General features: G+C 30.0%; 3 protein-coding genes across 4 annotated transcripts in view; 2 read left to right on the top strand and 1 right to left on the bottom strand.

The window, feature by feature from the left end:
• The first annotated feature begins 468 nt into the window (after positions 1-468).
• Positions 469-2,733, top strand: LOC117215724 (insulin-like growth factor-binding protein-related protein 1). The gene is made up of 4 exons (XM_033462146.1): positions 469-788; positions 1,279-1,477; positions 2,042-2,345; positions 2,482-2,733. The coding sequence occupies exons 1-4, from the start codon at positions 625-627 to the stop codon at positions 2,655-2,657; spliced, it is 843 nt and encodes a 280-aa protein (XP_033318037.1). The 5' UTR covers positions 469-624; the 3' UTR covers positions 2,658-2,733.
• A 668-nt stretch (positions 2,734-3,401) lies between these two features.
• On the bottom strand, positions 3,402-12,238 carry LOC117215755 (prominin-1-A). Its single transcript, XM_033462221.1, has 15 exons — positions 12,074-12,238; positions 11,807-11,982; positions 11,108-11,295; positions 9,101-9,196; positions 8,660-8,862; positions 8,437-8,572; positions 8,019-8,189; positions 7,696-7,795; positions 7,167-7,361; positions 6,736-6,958; positions 6,367-6,666; positions 5,106-5,264; positions 4,892-5,025; positions 4,536-4,586; positions 3,402-3,628 (listed from the first exon to the last, which is right to left on the bottom strand). The coding sequence occupies exons 1-15, from the start codon at positions 12,221-12,223 to the stop codon at positions 3,583-3,585; spliced, it is 2,328 nt and encodes a 775-aa protein (XP_033318112.1). The 5' UTR covers positions 12,224-12,238; the 3' UTR covers positions 3,402-3,582.
• Positions 10,103-22,166, top strand: part of LOC117215754 (trace amine-associated receptor 9) — a 107,730-nt gene continuing 95,666 nt past the window's right edge. The window contains exons 1-2 of one of the 2 annotated variants that reach the window (XM_033462218.1): positions 10,103-10,282; positions 15,711-15,810. The gene's annotated coding sequence lies outside the window, so the exon portion shown is untranslated. Of the gene's footprint in view, positions 10,283-15,330; positions 15,493-15,710; positions 15,811-22,166 lie in introns of those variants that run through there. The other variant, XM_033462217.1, reaches the window with a different exon arrangement.

Raw genomic sequence — 22,166 nt, 5'->3', positions numbered from 1 at the left:
CAAGCGTTTAACATATAGCGTCTTTAAAAGTGTACTCAAATAGAAAGAGGTTTCTAAAGACTTTACACGTCAATTACCCCTTATCTTTAAATATTTTTATTGTTTGTCGAAAGCAACTGTAAAACATTTATTCAAACATTGCTCATTGATTTCAGAGTTATTGATATTTTTTAAGCATTTACTATAAATTCTTTCTAAGAGAATGTAACGTTATGTTCAAATATCTGTATATAACTTGAATAATTCAAATGAGCCGAGAACTAACATTCTTCGTTAAAGTCATATGTTCTTTTTAAAATTTCACAGAAAGAAATTGAACATGTTCAAATGTTTTTCAATTGTTAATAAAATAGAGAAACATGAGAAAATGTAAAGCGGGGTATAAATAGGGATATGCTCTAAGGTAGGGGTACAGTATAATAAAAATTTGATGTAGAAAATGTATATGGGAAACCTTAATAATTTTTAAGTTAAGGTATAATTTCTGTATTAATTTATTATATTGCATGATTGTTTCTTAATGTTATGTTATGCGAAACGCGGGGGATCTTTACTCCCCCTTAGGAAGAAATCAAGGAAAGGGACTCTCTCTTTGTCAGTACTCTCGCCTTGTTAGTCAGCGAGATGACGCGTAAAGGAGCACTTCCTGTGTTATCGTTGTCGTACTTGTTTATATTCTGTGTTGCAATATTCGAAAGAAACGCTTTTGCATCTATCGAAATTAACGAAGATACGGAGATCATAGAGAAGAAACGCATCGAAGGATGTATCGAGTGTGGCGATTATAGGTAATTATTAGGATTAGAAATACGTTTATTTTGGATGAATTATATTCTGTGTCCTAATTTATATTTACTTTACAAACATGGTTAATTTTAATGCTGACTTTTTAATGGAAGGTAAAAATGTCAAAGTGATATAACGTACATGGAGAGACAAGCTATAGCTATGATGCGAGGACATTGAACTTGATAGTTTAGCATTGATATAATAAATTGCAACTTATAAACTATTATTGTATTACGTTTAGATTAAATACAAAGATAATCATCGTCGATTTTTTACTGAACTACAAAATATATTAATATATTATTTGGATAAGACGAATAAGACATAAAATCATTAAAAATAAAAAGTATAAAGTTTCGACATTTCTTCAACAGTTACTATTTTTCGAAAAATTTGTATTTGTGACATAAATCGATTGTAAATCAAAATAGTAATTTCATTTATTCAATCTTGTAAATGTAAATTTTGAAAAGATTTGTTTATATATAGGTGTCCGGGAGATTTTGGAAAATGTTTATTAGGTTCTGTTCTCGACCCATGTAAATGTTGTGCAACTGGTATATGTGCTCGATTGGATGGCGAACCTTGTTGGAATTCTAGTATACCTGGATTGCCTTCGAAACGTCGTAACGATGGTCTATGTGCAAGAAATTATGAGTGCAAGTTAAGGTCGGACCTCCGAAAAGAGGTATATTTAAATGAAATATTATCTAGCTAATTTCTAATAAAATATCGTATCTCATTTTTTATTTTAAAACAGAACCGTTTTTCTTGTATCATCGTTACAGAAGAAAGACTTTCTGCCTTGTTCGTTAAGCAGATACAGAAATGGCGGATGTCGATTTTATTCATAAGTAGGGCGTGGAAAGCAATGATACGTACTACTGAATTCGTAGAGAAACATTATCAAATTGTATCACTACTGACTGTAAAAGCTATCAATGTATTTCACTATTTAGAATGTTGCAATTTCATAAAAAAAAACTTAATACTTTTTCACGCAGAATGACAAGAAGGTTTTAATGCACGCAATTTTCTAAAATATATGTAGTAACATGAGTATAATTGCGAAAATTTAATTTTTTCTTAACTATTCATATTTATTCACACTTCTTCTCTAACATATATTTTCTAAATCAAAAAATAGGTGTGGAATATTTCAGTTGCGGAATCATTCTCTAGAAAAGAGTTAGAGAATAAATTTGTATCTTTAGAACACTCATTTAAATTAATGATTTCTAATTATATATAGGACGAACCAGAAGCCACTTGCGTTTGTATGGAACAAACTCCGGCGTGTGGTAATGATAATAAAACGTACACAACACCCTGTGCGCTGCATGAAGAGGCAATGAGACGGAAACGTTCATCTTCCTTGACGTTACAGCATCTTGGTCCATGTCAAAGCCGTCCCTGGATTTTATCTCCTTTAGAAGATGTTTTATCAGTGTTTGGCCAACGATTAGCACTAAATTGTGAAGCGAAAGGCTTCCCTGTTCCCGATATTTTTTGGGAATTTCATGCAGCAGATGGGAGGAAAGTCTTGAAACTGCCAGGTACGCTTTTAATAACATAGTTATAATTTATAAATACGTTGTTTAGTTCGATAATTATAATTTATAAATACATTATTTAGTTGGATTAAATGTATCTATTAAGACAAGTGATAATTTACTATTTCTATGTGGATAGGTGAAGCCCAAGGAGCGACAGTCCATAGCAGCGTCGGTCCGGAACCTCTTATGCGAACATCATGGATGCAATTACCTCGTGTCACCAAAGAGTATGTTGGAATGTATCACTGCATTGCCAAAAATTCGTGGGGTGAAGCTAGTAGTGCATCTTTTGTTTCTATGTCGGAACACTAAATGTGTTCTTTTTTTTATACGTATATCAGAATTTGTAAAAGTTAAATAAATTACACGAATGCTTGTTAAAAACAAAGTGTTTTGTGAATATTAATTTAGTTATTAATATGTGAAGAATTACTGTAATTCATAGAACTGCTTTACTATTTACTATGTCGATACAGTCCTATTATAGAGCTACTGAAATTTCAAAATGTTTTGCATAACAGACATAATATCATAAAAAGATTTCCATAAGTTAGTATTTTTATAAGTATTTATATTTGACAAATTTTTCATTTCATATATCTGTACGGTTTGTTGACCTAGGTGGATTTTTTGGATTCTTTTTATATGAAACTTTCAATGTATCATAAAACAGCAAACTGTCCACCTTTGTTTTACAATTACCAGGAGGTGCTGAGCAGGATAAATTACGGTGTCAACTTCTCGTCGTGTTATTCACTAACAAGAATGAAGACTCAACTTTTTTGGCTGTGTGAAGACTTTTTTGGCTGTGTGAAGACTTTTTTGGTTGTAAAAAGTTCTTTTGCAGGGATTTATCTACCGAACAAGCAACTGCTGCCTACTCAACAGAACGGGTTCGTATTTTGTGTAATACAGTCCAATATACATAGATATACATTAAACTACATATCTGACTATATTAAAATCTTAGAGTTGAAAAGTTGTTGTTATAATGACATGAACATATGTATACGCATAATGTATACACATATGGGCAAGTAGGTTAATTAATCAATGTATAAATAAAAAAGTAGTATATTTATTGAGATTAATAACAACAATTTAATTTTTCAAATATTTATATCGTTTAATCAATTAGAACTTTCATAAGCATTAAGTACTGATTGCAAAAAGTGAAAATATATTATGCAGAAATACAGAAATATGGATGAATTATCCGGTGAAATATTTCTAATTTTTATTGCCATCCTTCCTCGGGTTCGGGTGGTGGTGGTGGTGGTGGTCTGGAAATGAATTGTTTTATTATTACGATGGATATAATCTAGCTGAATATACTTTCCTCTATTAATTTGATATTTACGTAATGTTTATTTATACAAGCTTATATTTATAAATATTACGTATTATATTGGCTTCAATAAATTACTATACACATTACTATACATTCGTGACTTTTGAGTATGATTGCACGGTGATAAAACTATTCCTATAAAGCTATTCTTCACTGAGTTATATGTAAAATATATTAGTACTTGGATGAATGATTGTGAATTGGATTTGTGTAATCACTCAACTGTATGGATGAGATAAAGCAAGTAGCAAGTTATGTTCAAACTTAGCGTAAACAGGTTGTTGAGACGACAATGGATACCTGATGAGTCATCTACGAAAGATTATTTAGCTATTTCTATACATCATTAGATTTTTATGACATTCTTGCGGATGAATTTTTAAAGCACGTCCATTTGAACTAGCTATACGTATCGTCAATTTGCTAGAAGAGTGACTTGTTAGAAATATTTAAAAAATTGTGAATTTTATGACATATGCAAAAATTAACTGCACAAATGAGCTATTTCCTAGGATGAGAAAACTACAATTTCATTAAATAATTATTTGAAATGTTCGAAACAATATGGTACCTATAGTAAAAGAACAAAGTCTACCAATAAGAAGATACTACAATAGTAAGATTGGAAAATAACACAAAGACATACAATGTACAATATATCTTTAATATAAATCTTTCATATTTGTCAGTTACATATTTTTTTAAACAATACTAAACTTAAACGAATCCTTACTTATGGAAAATTTAAATAATTTTTTGCATTTTGAAAGGGTATTAGCTATATAATTATGTAATTCATATCAATGGAAATATTGTTTTTAACTGAAATGTATGCTTACTCGGGTGTATTCCAATTTTCTTGTTCGTTGGTTTCGGTCGGAGGATCTGCTCTGAAATTAAAAATACATAATTATTGTGTAGTACGTATTATATATTAGCATAATAAATGTACTTAATGAAATTTCTAAAATAATTAGTTATTTGGAATTTTTAATATCTTTGAATAATTTTTAATTAATCTATAAATTTGCCTATAAATATATATCCTAAAATAAGTTCTTCTAAAATACTCTTTCTATCTATTTACTTCGTTACCTTTTAAAACTTTTTAAATCTTCTATACACAATGTGCATAATGTCATAAATTAATCAAAATACTTACCAAAATATCAAACAGAAAATTTTTGGTACTTACGATCTTGTGGATATAAGAGTAGCGTCTTTTGTAACAGATGGAAATTTTTTATATATCAAAGACAAAATATGAGCAGTTGGTGTGCTTGCTATCATAATAACTATGCATAAAAACGTAGCAAACCAGTATCCACTCTGAGAAGTTAAAAAAGAGTAAACTCTTATTCGAATAATATTTTGAAGCATATTTATAATATCTTCCAATATATACGTACCAAATTACCTAAAAAATGACTACATAGTAAAAGTTTAATTCCTTCTACGACGTCCCAAAGCGGTCGGCACTTTGCTACTCCATTGCCCATTTCGGACAATACGTGGAATCTCCATTGATCCAAATAATTAGCTAGTCGATCTGTGTAAAGCTTTGTTTTCTGTACAAAAAGTATAATATTCGTAATGCAGTGTTCAATCAAATAAACGAAAGTGTCTTCTGTCTTTCTAACTCAACTTAACATTTTTATCTAGAACTATATTTTAACCCTTTGCACTACTCCGTAGCAGCTATTCCGGATGATTTAGCGTATACGTGACGCGTGTCTTACAGCTAGTGTAAAATGATTTCATATACAAATTAGCTTACAAAACATTATATTCGAATAATTTATCTATATTTACATCTTTGAAAATATGATTTTGTAATATTAATTTCTGTATTGTTTGTATGATAACTTATAAAACATTCACCAAGATGCATTCTTGATATAATTAATCTCATTTTTCAACAGTTCAAAATCAAGCTCATCTTCATTTGAGCTAATTTCACTTGTGAAAATCATTTTTTTAGGATTTCTAAACTATAATACTTTTACCATGATCGTCGAATCCGAACTAACATTGGAGACGTTGTTTCAATACCATAGTTGAACCATAGTTTCGGTGGGATATGGGATTAAATATTTGATCTCCATTTTAAAGTCTAACACTTTACACTTCCTAACAAAGAACACAAACAGCTAAGGAACCAATTTACGAACCAATATTGCACTCTCATCAATTGGAGATGTCGAAATCTAGCATAAACTGGGACTATCGTCTCTCGCTCGCCATAGGAGTTGCAATACGGAATGCCGTGGTGACTGAAAGTCGCCTCTCGAGTGCAAAGGGCTAAGATTATTTTTACAATGTAGATAATTAGTAAAACTTATGGTTGATTATTTTGAGACTGTTAGGTAGATGATACATTTACACTGTACATGTGAATGTGTGTGTAAGCATCAGCGAGCGTCTAGGTCTGAGTTGAGACAAAAGACGGTTGGAAGCCGTTAGAAGAATGTGGTGGAGTCGGTCGACACAAGCGTGCATGCAAGAAGGTTATCGAGGTCTCCAAAGCGTAGTATATATGTATAGTTGTTGTGTGTGAAATAAAGTAAACTATTTGTATTTCCGAATCCTCTCTATACCTTAACAGAGACTACATTGGTTATTACAAAATTTTAAATTTTATTTCGAGTCGGCAAGTCAAATAATACGTACCAATTGAGCAATCTTATCTCCTTGATTATCAATATAATATTGAATAGTCTTCAAATTAGTAAGCGATTGGTTAACCTGTTGTCGTAATGGTTGCACTTGCAATTCTAATGCAGCGAGTTTATATAACAATGCGTTCTGTAATTTCATTAAAGGTTTCACTCGCCTTAGAGTCAAATCTTGCATATTTATTACAATAGTTTCCAAGCTTCTGGCTGTCAATCTGTCGCTCATTTGTTCGGTAACTTTGTCCAGTTGATCTGACATTGCTTCCAAATCTTTATTTAATATTCTTCCTTGGATCTAATGGCAAATAATACTTCAAAAAATTTAAATTATCTATAGAAAGTGTTAATCAAGGATTTACTATACCATAATCCTATGTTCTGTTAAATTCAAGCCACAAGCATATAATAAATTATGTAGTTGCTGTCGCAAATACGGCGTAAATATTTTTAAAGTTTTCAATTCAACCTTAATTTTTAGTATAATTCTGGTAAAGCTTGACCAAGTCCAATATGCAGTAAGTTGTTCTAACTTCATTGTACTGCCTAATCCAAAAGCTGGATATGCGGGCTCGTTTTCTCGACATTTTCTGTAATTGCAGATTATTAATTATTTCGTAAATCAATGCATCAATTTATATATTGTTAAAATTTCCTAGAACATTATTTATATAATTTACTAGAATATTATTTTATGGGTAACTTCTCTTATTAGTTGTACCATTTACAATAAAATGTGCATTATTGATACGATAAATTTTCATTTCTAATATATATCAAACAAATCAATCGACTTACTCGAATAGATCTTTCAAAGATACGCTTAATCTTTTTCCTAAGAATATTCGAGTTTCCAAGATAGCTTGCATTGTACTATAATTCGGATCATGAAGTGGACGGCAGATTAACATTTCTGTATGACTCGATAACATCAAAGTCATTAGAAAAACTGCCCATAATATAATTGAGATGAAACAAGCCATAAATACACCACTGAAATGTAAAAATTGCAATCGATACTTCACAATTCATAATTTTGCTGTTTGATTGATGTAAGAAAGAAAGGAAAAATAAAAGATAATTAAGTACAGTTACAATTTTTTATTCTCTATGAGAAAGTATTAACCTTAATAGTCTTTATGTTTCTCTAAGGTATAATGACCAACAAAAAAAGTATATCTTACCGAGAAATATCTCTCATATTTCATTAAAATGTGTGTGTATGTGTGTGTACAAATGGAAATTATTTTAGAATTTAGTATTATTTACACTGTAATATTACTAAGAGAATAAATGCACTAAATTTGATTAAATGTAGCATACTCACCATAAAAGTGTAAGTCGTACTTTATCTTCAGAAGAACCACAACGACAAGAAAGAGCTCCTAACAATAATAACCAGACAATTAAGATACATAGTACGGCACCTATAAAATATAAATAAAAGCCATAGTATTTTATTGATTTACTACTATAGTTATTTTATATTTCTTTTATTTTTTTTTTCATTTGCTCTTCTCATAAACAATGTCTTTTATATATAAATTTCTGTCTCTTTCTATCGTTATATCTATACATATTCTTTAAAAAAATTTAATTTTAGAAAATATATACATATATACATATAATTTAAGGAAATATATTACTTACCAATACCTATAAGCCATCTGACATGTTCGAAGACTATTATATATGGTGTCGTATAATCCACTAGATGCCTTGCAAATTCTAATTGTTTAACGAGCTCGGAATTGCTTGCTTCCATATTTCGTGCTTCATCAAAGATTCTTGCACGCATTTTATTCACTTCACGTCGAATTTCTGAAAGACGTTCCTTTTTATTTGATTATATCGTTCGCTGCATTTCCAAATGCAATCAAGATAATAAGGATATTATTAATTCATAAATTAATATTAAAAATTTAACCATAGACGTGCAATATACATATGTATTAACAATATTTATACTGATATTTGTGTTACCACAATCCTTCTATAAATTATTCCTACACTCACAGTTCGCATTGATGCTTAATATTATACACTATTAACAAACATTTTTACTTACGATTTCGAACTTCTAAACTATTCCTCGCAATATGTTGTGGAATGTACATATACTCTCCTCGAGCTTGACGAATAGTTTCTGTAAAATTTTCTCGTTTCAAATCACGTAAACGCAGCAAATGATCATCTCTCAGAAACTATAAAAATACAAATACCGTTGTTATACATTTTGCACTGAGCGTACAATAGTATATACTTATTTTATAAGAGTAGATTCAATTTGCCTGATCTATCCGTAAAGCTAATCGTAATCCAAAAGAATCAATAATGGTACAAAGGGGACGATCGCGTCCGGTACAAGCTCTCAATATGCTTTCCAAATTTCGACGTAAATCATCAATTTCACGACTTAATTGCTTCCCAAGACTATGAATATTTTCACCATCGCTTAATAAAGATTCAACATTACTTGAAATTTTATAGCTGGCTGAAATATAATAATATTATAATGATAAATAATGTGTACAATATATTTGTCACAACCACGTCGTCATAAACATGCAAAATCGGACGTGGTCATATCCATTTCACTAATTAAAGTGTCAGTCACAATAAGAGAACTGATTTTACTTTTACTTTACTTCTACTATTCTACTTTTATTAATTTCACTATTTTGACGTTTAAAATAGGTACATTACGAATACTCTAGTCATAGTTCTCTTACCATTTGCGAGATCTACAAGCATATTTAAGGCGTTATCTAGCCCTGTTTCAGTGGATAATTCATTCTGCACTGGCTTTCCCAATAATTCTTCTATATCTGCAACAAATAAACATATTTTTATTTTACATAAATACGTAATATTTCCGCTTTTGCGGTAGATAATTTTCCTTGTACATCATTAAAATTCCATAATAATTCCATATGACTGATAAACTGATAAAAATACGTAAGAAGACAATTAGAATTTGAACAATATCGTGTTTATAGAGATGTCAAAGCGCTTGACAATTCGTATTGCGATTACTGACTATAATAGATTTCACGGATATCGGCTGGACTGAGTCATTTTTCGAGCAGTAGTTTAAAGGGAAATCGACGTCTACCTTTTGAACGCTTGTCGCGTGATTGAGCGCTTGGCGCATTGTACTAAGGAGAATGCAGCTCAATTCCGCTTGTGAGGTAGTCAAGCGACATACTAGAGATTACTCCTCAGTCACTATCAGCGTTCAATATTCGCGAATTCCAACACAGTTACATCGTGCGTCACGCGCGACGTACATCGCTAAATGAACTAATCGCGTCATTTGCTAATTACAAAGTTCTAGGTTAAATACAAAATTCTAATTTTTATATCATTATAAAAATTAGATAATATAATCATATTTTTATATTAATTATGTTTTATATTAACATTTTAAGAGCGAGTCAACTTATAGCTCAATGTTCAAAACAATAATGTACAGAGTTTTCCAAAGTTTCGTATCTCTTTCATACATGTATTTCGTTTTTAGTCTTATGATTCTTTTTTAAATATTCCAATTTTCGCTTTATAAAGTTTTAAGATGGCAGATTTAACTATTTAAAAATACTAAAAAAAAGTTCGTATACACACACGAATATTAAAATCGCAACCTCTTTGCATGAAATACTTTTAGACATCACGTGTGATTATATGCATTATATGCACAATTTACTATAATCAATAAAAAATTGTAATATTTTGAAATTTTCGAATTGTATAAATATAAAATTTCATCACACGAGATCGACACGTGTCACTCATAATCAGTTAGGTGACGTTCCCCATCCGTGTTACTCGGTTAGGGTTGCAGAATAATAGGAGAGGGAGAGAGCGTGTGATTATCCAAGGAAGCGTTATGCAACAACAGATCATCGCTTTATGTAAGTAGGTTGATTGTAATATTTATATTTTATCATTAGTTATAAAAATTAATCATTTCCCATTTGTACGTCCATATATTTTCAGGCATTCCTAATTTAAAATATTGTATTGTGTACTAACATAATACCGTAATAAATTGCAGAATGAGATTAAATCAAATAAATGTTGTAAATTTGTAAGCTTTTTAAACAATCTATCACTGTTATTACTTTCTTAATATTCAAGTCATAGGTGGTTTAAAAAAATGGATTTATCATAATTTAAAACGATCTATCCTATTTAATCAATAAATTACTTTGTTGATAAGATATTCTTACTAATCAGTACGAAACACGATAGGATCAGGCTTTGTACAATGGCAAACGCACATAATACGATCCCCTGTATTGTTCACACTAACGAGCTCAATTTGCAGGACTGGTTAGCCTATTAACGACGATAGACCCATTATAAGATATTTAGTATCTCTATAGCTTTCATTACACGCACATGAATGTTCTAATTTCTCCGTTCATAATCATTGTATAATATTACAAAAATTTTTTCGCATTTTTTTTATCTTCCGAAAATGTACCTAGCGTCGTATTCAACTTCACATTTTTTAATTATATTTCTAAATTGTACACGATAATTTCCAGGATCTTCCATTTTAATTTTTCCATACAATTATCTCGCAAATTATTCTTTATCAGGAAAAATGTTTCAAATAAAATTTAATCTGTTTCTATGAGGGCGATCAATACCATTATTTTTCACATTTATTGTATTATATGGAGAAACGATATTTGTAGGTACAACGTGGAAGAAAACAAAATTCTACTTACTGTCTAGATCTGCAAGAATTGCTTCGCTAGCCACATCTAGACTTCTTGAAAGGCATTTGCGTAGTTGAATCGTTGTGCTACTATGATAATCGTTTAAGTCTTGTAAGGCAGTTTCAACTACAATTGGAAATTGTTCCACGCTTGCAGATACTGTCTCATTACATACGATCATTGTAATCATGCCCAATCTAAAAGTAAGTTGGACAGATTTATGAATACGTGTAAGCGAGTTTGTAGCAATATTTGAAGAAGTTATTAATTTAAAGAAAATGTATAAGTTAATTTTATTGTATTTTCTTATAGTGGATTTTCGAGTGTATACAAGAAATGTTGAAAAATGCTTAAATGCTTAAATGTTCAATTCTTATTAACATGGAAGATGCCTTTAATTTATCGACATAAATGTCTCATCATGAGTTGATCTATTGTTTCGTTCAAGTTTTCGGATCTTTAACAATTCTGAATATTTTATGAATTATTCGAGAAAGAAAACTGGAATTTCGCACAATTTATTTTTTTTCGATTATCAGCAAATATCATAAGTTTTGAAGACAAAAAGCGGCAATTATGATTGCAATTTTTGTGCGATTTAAAATGAGATGAACCGTATTATAAAGTGATCTCTCGTAGTTTTTTATACCTGTTGCAGAACAATTTGTATTTAAAAATTTCACCATCAGTATTTGTAACACTGCTTACCCGAGTACACAAACAAAAAATGCCAGGAAAAATGTAAGCGCGCTAGGATGTTGACTCGGTTTGTAATCTTCTCTTATTGGACGACATGCAAGCCAAAGCTCAATTCCAGGTATTACACAGCACAAAATGCAGCACATACCAAGCACTGCCAGCAATGCTGTTTCCAGGCGTATTGACTATTAACAATTAAACCAAATTAAAGAAAAAGTTTCATTATATACTTTGATAAAATGCGTCATGTACAAAGCATAGAAAAATTTGTCTTACCTCTGAAATCAATCTTGACGTACTTAACCGGTTTTCTATCGCATCTGTCAATAAATCTATAGGTAATATAAAATATTGTTTTAGAAAATGCTTCTGCCATTTAGAATTATTGAATAATGATTGTTTAATATCGTTTCTACAATGGAGCATTGAACATAAAACATTGAAACGGATATCACAGTAAATTGTTATTATTTGTAATTTTTACTTTCATTATTTACAGAACACAATGTTAAATATAAAAAAATATATCATAATTGAAATTATGATATCAATATAAAGTGTTTATTAAATTTTAAACACAAGTATAGATATAATATAATGAATAAGATTTCAAGATTGTATACTTTACCAACTGGTACGTCATAAGGTTGAATAAGTGACAGAAATTTTCGTAGAAAATCAAAAACAAATATTCCTCTGTCCAAGTGTAAATTTGCCATTTTGTACTCTTTTTCGGAGCTGGTCGTAGGAAATTTAAGTTTCGGATTCCAATTGTTCCAATCTGTAGAGATCACAGATGTCTTCAAATGTGAAATATTTGTGTCGTTTCTAGGTCCATGAACTAGAACATCGGCTACCATTTCTCTTCCATCACGTTGTGCTTCACTTGGTGTGTGAAAAATGATAAAGCTGTCCGTAGTAGTGTAATTGTCGCTATTTGGGAATGAATTTGCTTCAACTATACCATTAAGCTGACCCAGAGCTTCCGAGGCAAAAAATAGTACAAATATTCCTAAAATATTTAGAAAGATTTATTCATCGATAGTTAGAAAGTGTACATACAAAATCAAAGCACGTAAAATAGTATATTATATTTATATCTGTTTTATATTATTTTATAAAACTGCGCTTATGACAATTTTACTTTGAATATTTTATATCTTTTATCGTTTATTATTTTTTCAAAAGTTTGAAGTCACGACCTATTCCATGAATTCAAGAATTTAAAAAACATGTCAGTTTAGAATTTTGTTATTTTAGAAAAATCTTCAGTCAAAGATCTATCGAAGTAGAAACTGTAACTTTTTATATTTTTTAGTATTGATTAAAAATCACAGCACAAGGTTCAGTATGTTTAGGAACAATTGGAAAAGTGATTCCAAATTTTAGGAAATTAATTATCGAGGTTAAAGGTTCTTTTTACGATAAGTTTTAACTTTTTCATTGTGTTAAGTATTCATTTCTCAAGTATATTCGTAAGATTTGTAGTGTCTTTATTAATAAGTAAACAAAAAATGAAGATACAAAGTAATGCACACCTTTCAAAAGTATCATTTTCTTTCACTGTAACGTTACAGTTTCTCGATATATTCTTCGATAAGATAATACATACAACGCGGAAACGCGATAGAACAACCCTGTTGAATCGTGGCTATATGTGAACTGACACTCGAAAGATTTGTTAAGGCTTCTTTGAAACCCTGTAAGTGTGGATGTTGTTGAACTCTAATAGAAAAGATATAAAAACACGCACATATATTATATGTATAACATTGAAATGCGAAATATCGAAGTTAAAAATATCTAATATTTAAAAGTTTCAATAACTAACCTACTAAAATAGTTGAAATTGTTGAAATTATCAACATATTTTCTAAATAAAAACAACTGTTTTAATATTAATTTTATTGCTTTTCTCATCCTGTAATTTTAACTACATCAATAATTTCTTTCTATAGCATTTTTTTTTAAATATTTAATATTAACTTATATATAATATAAAGTTTATTTAATACTTTAATGATAAAATTATTTTACTTCTGTGACATTCTTAAACATTTTTTAAATCTCATCATTCATCTGTAATAAAAAGATTTTCTTCCTTTAACAGCCTTATGTGAATATCTACATATGCTTACATATTTAATATTAACATAATTCTTGTAAAGTTATATAACATATAATCAGAACTTTCTCTTTTGTTTTCTTAAAATAAATTAGTGCGCGCAAATATAGATAGATTAGATTCAAATCCTGAATAAACCGCGCGCGAGTTCTATCCCACCAAATTGTGCTATCCCTCCTTTACCCCTCGCTAAGCTTATAGACTTACCTGTAGCGCGGGGAGTCATTTGACTGTCGAAAGTCATCACGCATACATGTGTATACTTATTCGGAACGCGTCGTTAACCTATTAACTGCGTAATATCCTTCGTTGCTATCTTGTAAGCATTTATACACTACTATTAAATCCATTTCATACTTTTTTAAGTATGTTTGCTTTTCTTTCGGTTGGTTGAATATATATTCGATTATTTGAATGCTTTAACTTATACAAATCTTGTATTAATAGTTTTTGAGGTAAAATTTCAGTTTGGCTATTACTTTAGGTTAATATAGTTGGCTTTAATTATTTTAAATTGTGTTAGTTGTCTTTTGTACAGATTATTCGATCGATTATTGGTTAATTACATGAGTAAACTCGAACGAATAAAAGTCATGAATGAATTAGTAGACGGATCGATGATTTCTAATTTATAATTTATCTAATTTCATAGTAATTAATACGTTGTATAATAATATGTAATTGATAATGCATAATTGTATTATTATCATGCATTGATATATGAACATAAAAATGAAAGTAAAAAAGATTAAACCAATTACTTTTTCATGTATGGATATATTAAATTATTTCTTTATTAAATAATTATTAATGAATCATAACTTTTATTACAATTTTTATTATTGTTACGAAAGAACCTCAATGACAGATATCTTTCAATTTTAAGGTTAGATGCAGCTTTTATGCAGTATTCTGAAATTTAGTGGAACATTTTGATTTATTGCAAGCATAGTTGCATATTTATGAAACATTGTTTACAAACACAGTTTATTGTTAGAATGTTTCTCTTGAACACTCGCAGTTTCTTGGATTTTTGCAAAGCGATTCATATCAATAATTCGATCGATCGATTCATAGATATTTGGCAATATTAGGAAGTGTTTTATGATTTGTAAACAATATTTTATGTATGTGTACATTTCTTTGTTATTTCCTTCTTATTGAGGAGCAAATAACAATTAATAGGCAGATTTAGTAGTATTTTCTTAAATAAACACTTTAGAAGAAGAAAAAGTAAAATATGGAAATAAAACATTTTGTTTTCCTTTGTGTTCCCCCTCTTTACTAATACATCTTTATTTTCCGAGAATGTTTATGATCGCGCGCAATGCGGTCAGTAGAGTCAATGTTTGTTGCGCAGTATTATTTCCAATATTTTTTAGAGCACAATAGCTCTTAATAATTGAAAATTCACTTAGAATTCACGCACGAAATTTGAGTCAGTGTTTGTTCGTAGTGTCTTTTATTTTTCTTTTCTCATATTTTTTTTTAAATTCAATATCAGCTTTCGGTATTAGAATCAATGCTTCTCTTCAAAGAATCTAACCTCTTCAAGAGTTAAAAATATGTAGTAAGTATTCTTGTCTATTATATTTTCATTAATTTTATTTCTTCATATTTTGTTTGAATCATCGTTAATCAAAAAGATAAATTAGATTCTAAATTTCTAATTCTTAAGCTTGTAGATTGGAATCGTAATTGTTTATCGTTATTACAGTTTATTAGAATTTCAATCTTCATTAGCACTAAAGATTTAAATTAATAGAGTTCTATCTTTTTTTTCTGAAGATTTTTCACAATCTCCGGTTGCATCATGGGATCCTATTCCTTCGTGATGGCATTTTCTGAATTGCAGTAACATTGATGGCACTATTCTTCGTATGCAATGGTGAGTCTCATGCATTTTCGTTCCTTTGGTTACCCAATCATGTCGTAGGATGAAAGGTCCGTATCGACACGGATGACTGGTTGTACTACGCAGAATTTTTAGCGAGCACAACGACTACGGGTATTTGTTATACCCGTGAGTAGCAACATTTCCTTTTTATGCGTTTTATTTATTAGTTCAGGGTAGGTCTTTTTGCATATCGCGAATTTTGATGATTAAAATTGCATATCAATAGTATCGATGAAAGCTCACTGAATATGCGTAAATAGATGAAATGTGAATATTTCAATAGATAATGAATGTTGGAATTACTAAAACGGAATATAACGGAGAAATCGGATATCCTCTGATTTCACTACAGTTATTTTATGGTAATGTTTTTGATTTAATCATATTTTATCTTAAGATCTAATAACATTGTTGTGTAATGTTTTATGTTATAAACTCGGATATTATTTCAAACATAAAGCTGTTGAAGTTCAAATTTCTCCGTATAACCATGTAGCTACTGAATATCAAATGCAAGAAGGCACTTCGCGACAGCCAGATTTTGGGATCAAAGCAACAAGTTTGAAACACTGCTTTCATTTTGTTGAAAATGTACTTTGACAAAGGAATCACCTGAGGCTATTCGCATTAATATTCAACTTGGCGTCAATTATTACATTCTACTAAGCTTGAACTTCTTTTTTGATAGATACATAGAGTCCCTTTCATTCTTAATTTTCTTATTTCAGTATTGGAATTTTAATGATTCCTTAAATTAAATTAGTAAAGTAAAGCATAAAATCATAATAATTTGTAATAATTTGTAATAATTTGTAATAATTTGTAATAATTTGTAATAAGCCGTGGAAATGCGAAATGAAAGATCATTAGCCCGTTAGATAAAAATAGATGCACTAATCATACTTTATCACAGTAATATCATTTTTTTAGTAGGCGCATATACTCATTCAATTATAAACATTTCTAATCAAAATTGAGATATACACGTATTTATATCGTGTTTTACGCAATTTTCGCTAGCCGTGGTTAAACGATTTCAGGAAAATAGTATGTAAATTAGAGCGTGAAAGTAGTGTGCTAAACTCGAGTGTTAGAGGCGTCTCGGGATTTCGTCTGTAAGTAGGCTTTTGCGTTTGACGTGTATATTCGTTATTGTTTGATTTTAATTACACACCCCGTAAGGGATTTTTGAAACTAAATTCTGCAGTTAACAGGTTAATGGCTTCCCGTTCTATGAATCATCAACAAGATCGGAGATCACTCTTGTTACTTTGTCACTGTACTCGTAATAGTGTTTCTAGTATTTAGTAATAGTAATAGTAGTAGTAGTAGTTTGTTTCTTGGGCGATGTACAGTTCGGTTTACCACTAATTTGGGCAAATCGCGGTTGTTTTGTTAGTGTTGCGAGTGATTAATTACGAATTGGATTAGAGTTGCGAACGAGTGTTAATTACGTTTCGAATTAGAGCTACGAAAAACTACTAACATCGGTTTGTTCTATGTATTAGTGTCGCGAAGAAATGATCGTGTTTGCTGTAACGTTGCGAATGATCGCGATTGCTTTTAGAATTTTTTCTGTATATATTATATTACTATAATTTCTTACAGAATAGTATTAGAATTTTTTCTTATTTAAAATTTGAATTAATAAAAAGGAATTAATTAATTTTGTACAGTTGCAATTTATGGTCATATAAATTTGGTTAATATTAAAAATAGCTTTTCATCCGTACAACAATTTGAAGAAAAGAATTAAGGAATGTTGTGATATTCCTCCATCATGATTGTTTTAATTACCATTCTATTTAGTGTTACATTAACGAATGATCGCGCTTTTTTAGTATTGCGTTTATAAAATGCAAAATCCCAAATCATTTCACTGGGACTATGGACGTGTCTATTCCACTTCCTGTATCATGTACTACAGCTAAAAAGTTTGCACGAAAGGTGATCATGTAACAATAGCTTGTAATATATTTGCTTTAAGACCTTTCACAATTACAGTTGCGTGTATTTAAATATGAGTGCATAGATTACTATTTATTAGCGTTGCGTAAACGATTAAAACACCTTGCTGTGTTGTGTGTTTTTGGGAATTATCTGTTTCTTTTTTCTTGTTCTATCAGTAGTAAATTAATCGGTATAGCAGAATAATAAAGCACCCTTATTTACATCCGTGATCTATTTGACGAATTTTCTATTTTATAGCTGTTCTAAAGCTAATTTAGTAAATTAGTGTTGCGAGACAAAAGAGGTATTCCATTTACGGTTTGTTGATCGGGTCTACAACGAGTAGGTATTTTGATGGCCCTTTTGGCTACCAAATTGATTTCTTTTTCAGCACGCTTTATTGCCTTTTGGAATGTTTCTTCTTGAAAATACCGCTAAAGACTACATATGTTTCATACTAATGAGTATTTTCAATTTGATGTTAATTACTTGAAATTGTCATAAAGTGTTATAATAAAAAATGTTCTGGTGAAATATTTGAGTTATACATTGCTGCTTCTTGCATTTAAAGTTATAGTAAAACGAGCTTATTTTATTTGGTTAGAAACGAATCATGTGATTTTAATCGAGTTCTTTTTTCATTCTTTGTGTTCAAAACAAATTTTTAATGTCTAATTTAATTCAAATTTAAATTGCGTTATATGTTCACAATACTGGTTAAAATGTAATTATCGGATTATATTTTGATGTGTTATACGCTCTTTTTTCAGTTGTAATTTTGTGTAAATATTAACCCAATAAATAAAATTGTTACAGAATACGAATATTAATATATTTAGTACGTTAAATATATATTTATGTAATTAAAGGATCAAGAGTGAAATAACGTGTATAAAAAAAATGATTAAAACAAAAAAGGATAATTGTTACGAAAGGACATTTGAGCTTACTTACTCAGAATTAGTTATTTTTTGTTTCAGAAACCATTCTATATGTTATTTAATATTCCATATGTACAATATTCTATTTCCTTTTCTTTATGAAAATTTAGTTTCAATTCTAACCACTACAAATGTTATAACCTTATTCTACGCTAGATCGGTAACGTTGGGAATGACACTAGTGTAATGATAAAAGAATGTTGCGTACGAGATGTCGAATAAAAGAATGTATTAGGTGGTAGGTGATATTCTGTAATATCCTCGTAGACGAGGTACGTGATAGATAGATTTGTCACTTCATGAGACATCGTGTTTCACATTCTGAAATACCGATCGTGTAAAAAATCACAGGTTCGTTATGCCCTCTATGGAAAGTTCAGAAATTATATTAAATTCAATCAACGAAATTACTAACATTAACAGTAAAGAAATTCCTTTTTATTACATTTCTACATGAATCACACAAGCATATACATATAAGTACGTATGCATTAGATTGCGATGATAGAAATTTCGCAGTGTGCAATGGATTAGCCATCTATTAAAAATTGCATTCGCAGTTTTTTAACACAGCAGAATGAAAATATCAGGTTTTAAAAGATTCATATTGCGAAAATGATGGTATTAAAATGTTTGTCATAATACTGTTACGGGATCGGCTCTCTTCTTTGAATCGATTGGTTCGATCATTTTTAAATAAGCTGTTATTCGCTACAGTCTATGCAGTATATGTACAATGTAAGGTGCAATTGAAAATTTCTATCATTTCTTTATACACAATCAATATGTCGGATATCGGTAAAGACCGATTGTCTTAATTTTCTGCCACGATCCGCATTGGTCTTGGCATCTCATATCAAATAGCTTTGACGTTCCACATTCTGACTATTAAATAGCTTTAACGATTCATTCTCTTTGTCAAACGCTTGCAACAATATTAATTTCTGAGGGATTTTTTCGGGTAAACGAATGTAGATACGCGTCAAAATTAAATAAATGAAATCAATACATTTCATATATAACGTAATATATAAAATATTGGTGATTTTATAAAGTTCTATATCAAAGGCGACATGGTACTTTTTAGTGCCATTAACGCTGTCATATCTATGGTTCTAATTTTGCTCTATGTCTAACTTGTTTCTTCTTTTGCATACAGGGTGTCTCAGTATTGATGGTACAACATGGGACAGTGATTATACAAATTGTGGAATAAATTTTCTTCATTTGATGCTTTGTTTTCGAGGAAATCGACTTTGAATTTCCTCCGAGTACGCATGCATTTGACTATGTTGTGGTTAAATGAATATCGATACAAACCATTATTTACTTTATCCATTTATGTAGAAACGTATATATTAAATCAAAAGTTTATTCCGATGGCAACACGAGTTTTCCACAATTAAACGCGATGGTCATTTTGGTGTTCGCAGAACTAAAAACGGAAAATATGTTGGAAAGCGTGCACGAAAATTTAATTCAGAGAGCACACCTGTGTATGTAGTACGGTGGCCAACATTTTCAACAATTTTGACGTTAATAAAGTAAATCTTAAGAATTATATGTCTTATTATTACTCATAAACCTACGGCATATGGTGTGTATGGTGATTCGTTTAACCACGATATAGTCAAGTGCATGCGTACTCGGAGGAAATTCAAAATCGATTTTCTCGAAAACAAAACCTCAAATGAAAAACATTTGTTCCATATTTTCGATATATTTTCTTATATACAATCGCCTCCTTTAGGTTGTACCATAATACTGGGACACCCTGTGTATAACGGACTGTTCGTAATAAAGGAACTCGTGACAAAGGATCGGTGTTGTGTATTGTTTCATTCTTTCAGTCGAACCGATAGAGTACTAGTGAGTGAATGGTTCCACCGTCTCAATTACCAGGTGTGAATTCTTGCTAGCGTGGAGTGACCACTAGCGACGAATTCGCGTTACAAACTCAATCAGAGTTTTTATCATTCTCACAGACATTTCACAAATATATACGTCTAATTAAGCCATTTTAGATATTCTTTATTTAATATTTTAGATATTGATTATTTACTTAAAGTCAGTCGACTTCTAGTCAAATAACTTGACTTGTGTAAACTGAAATTTGAAATCACGATGATTAAAAGCTTTTTGTTCTTTTTGTTTAAAGCGACTTTTGAGATGTATGAAGCATACAGAATTAATCAATTCCGCCAAGGTTGTTAGTCCTTTTGTTTTTAAAAAATTAATGCAAGAAAAATATTAACTATCTATTATAATACTAAAATTAGATTCAGATTTATGTTTAGATTCTTAGATAAATTTCTCTCGTCTTTCCTATCGTAAAATGTAAAAATTTATGTTAAAGAAAATTAAACTTACGTATATTGGCTAGTTTATTAGTAAATACTATATATGAAAAATCAATTAAAACAAAGTTAGAAGAAAGCAACACGAAGGAAAGAAAGTTTGGAATTCACTCACCAAATACGCTAATGACCCGTGAATTTCGATACGGTGAAGATTTTAAAGACGGTATTAACGAATTCCTGGCAAGTTCTTACGCCTGCAATTTCCCGAGCTCGGCTCAGATCAGAGGATAAAAAGAGCGAATAACAGTGGACCAAAGAACAAAGCCAAGCCTCTCGGATCTGATGAACGATTTGATATCACTTCACTTGCTAAGAAATGAAATTTTTATCATTTCTATTTTTTCCCCAATAAAAAGAATTGCGATAAAGTTTTGATATATTAAAACGAGTTTTAAAGTATGGATCTAATAGAATTATTTCAAATTGAATAAGCTAATATTCGATTAATTTTAATTAAAGGTGACTAAAAAGGAAAAAAAACGATACAAGTTATCTTTCTTGTTAATTTGTCTCTAACTTGGTGCGCTGAATGCAGCTTTGTTCCTCCGTTGATTTCTACTAGTTTCTTTTCTATTTTACTGGTTTGAATTTAGCTTGGGAATAATTAAGTTACTTCTATCCGACTGTTTCTGAGAATTAGGGTGAGGACGGAAATTATGGAAACGAAATTAACGAGTTCTTTTAGTCGAGATTAACGGATTATTCCATTTACATTTGCCACATTGCGGGGAATAAGAGATATAGTTACGTCAGAAAATACAGTTTTCGAAAATACAGTTTCCAAAAATATTCAATAAACTATTCTTTCATATTGATAAATCTAACACAAGCTGCCAATGCAAAGAAGTATTAGAAAAATTAAGTTAATTTGATAAATTGTTATTAGGAAATTATTAAAATTTTTAAGAAACTATCTCGTTTGGAATCTTATATTGTAAAAACTGTGTATATATACATTGAGTATAGCGATAAAAATTTCACCAATTATACGTAATACAGTTAAATATTCTCTTCGCTTATATCCACCATATCTATCAATCATAGTTTTCTTCAATATTAATATTCATACCTGCTATTAAATATTCGATAATATTGA

This window comes from Bombus bifarius, unplaced genomic scaffold (genome assembly GCF_011952205.1).
Source record: "Bombus bifarius isolate JDL3187 unplaced genomic scaffold, Bbif_JDL3187 scf7180000009790, whole genome shotgun sequence".
In the NCBI taxonomy this organism is placed as follows: domain Eukaryota; kingdom Metazoa; phylum Arthropoda; class Insecta; order Hymenoptera; family Apidae; genus Bombus; species Bombus bifarius.
Note: the sequence above shows the minus strand (reverse complement) of the source record. Positions and strands in the feature narration are given on the sequence as shown.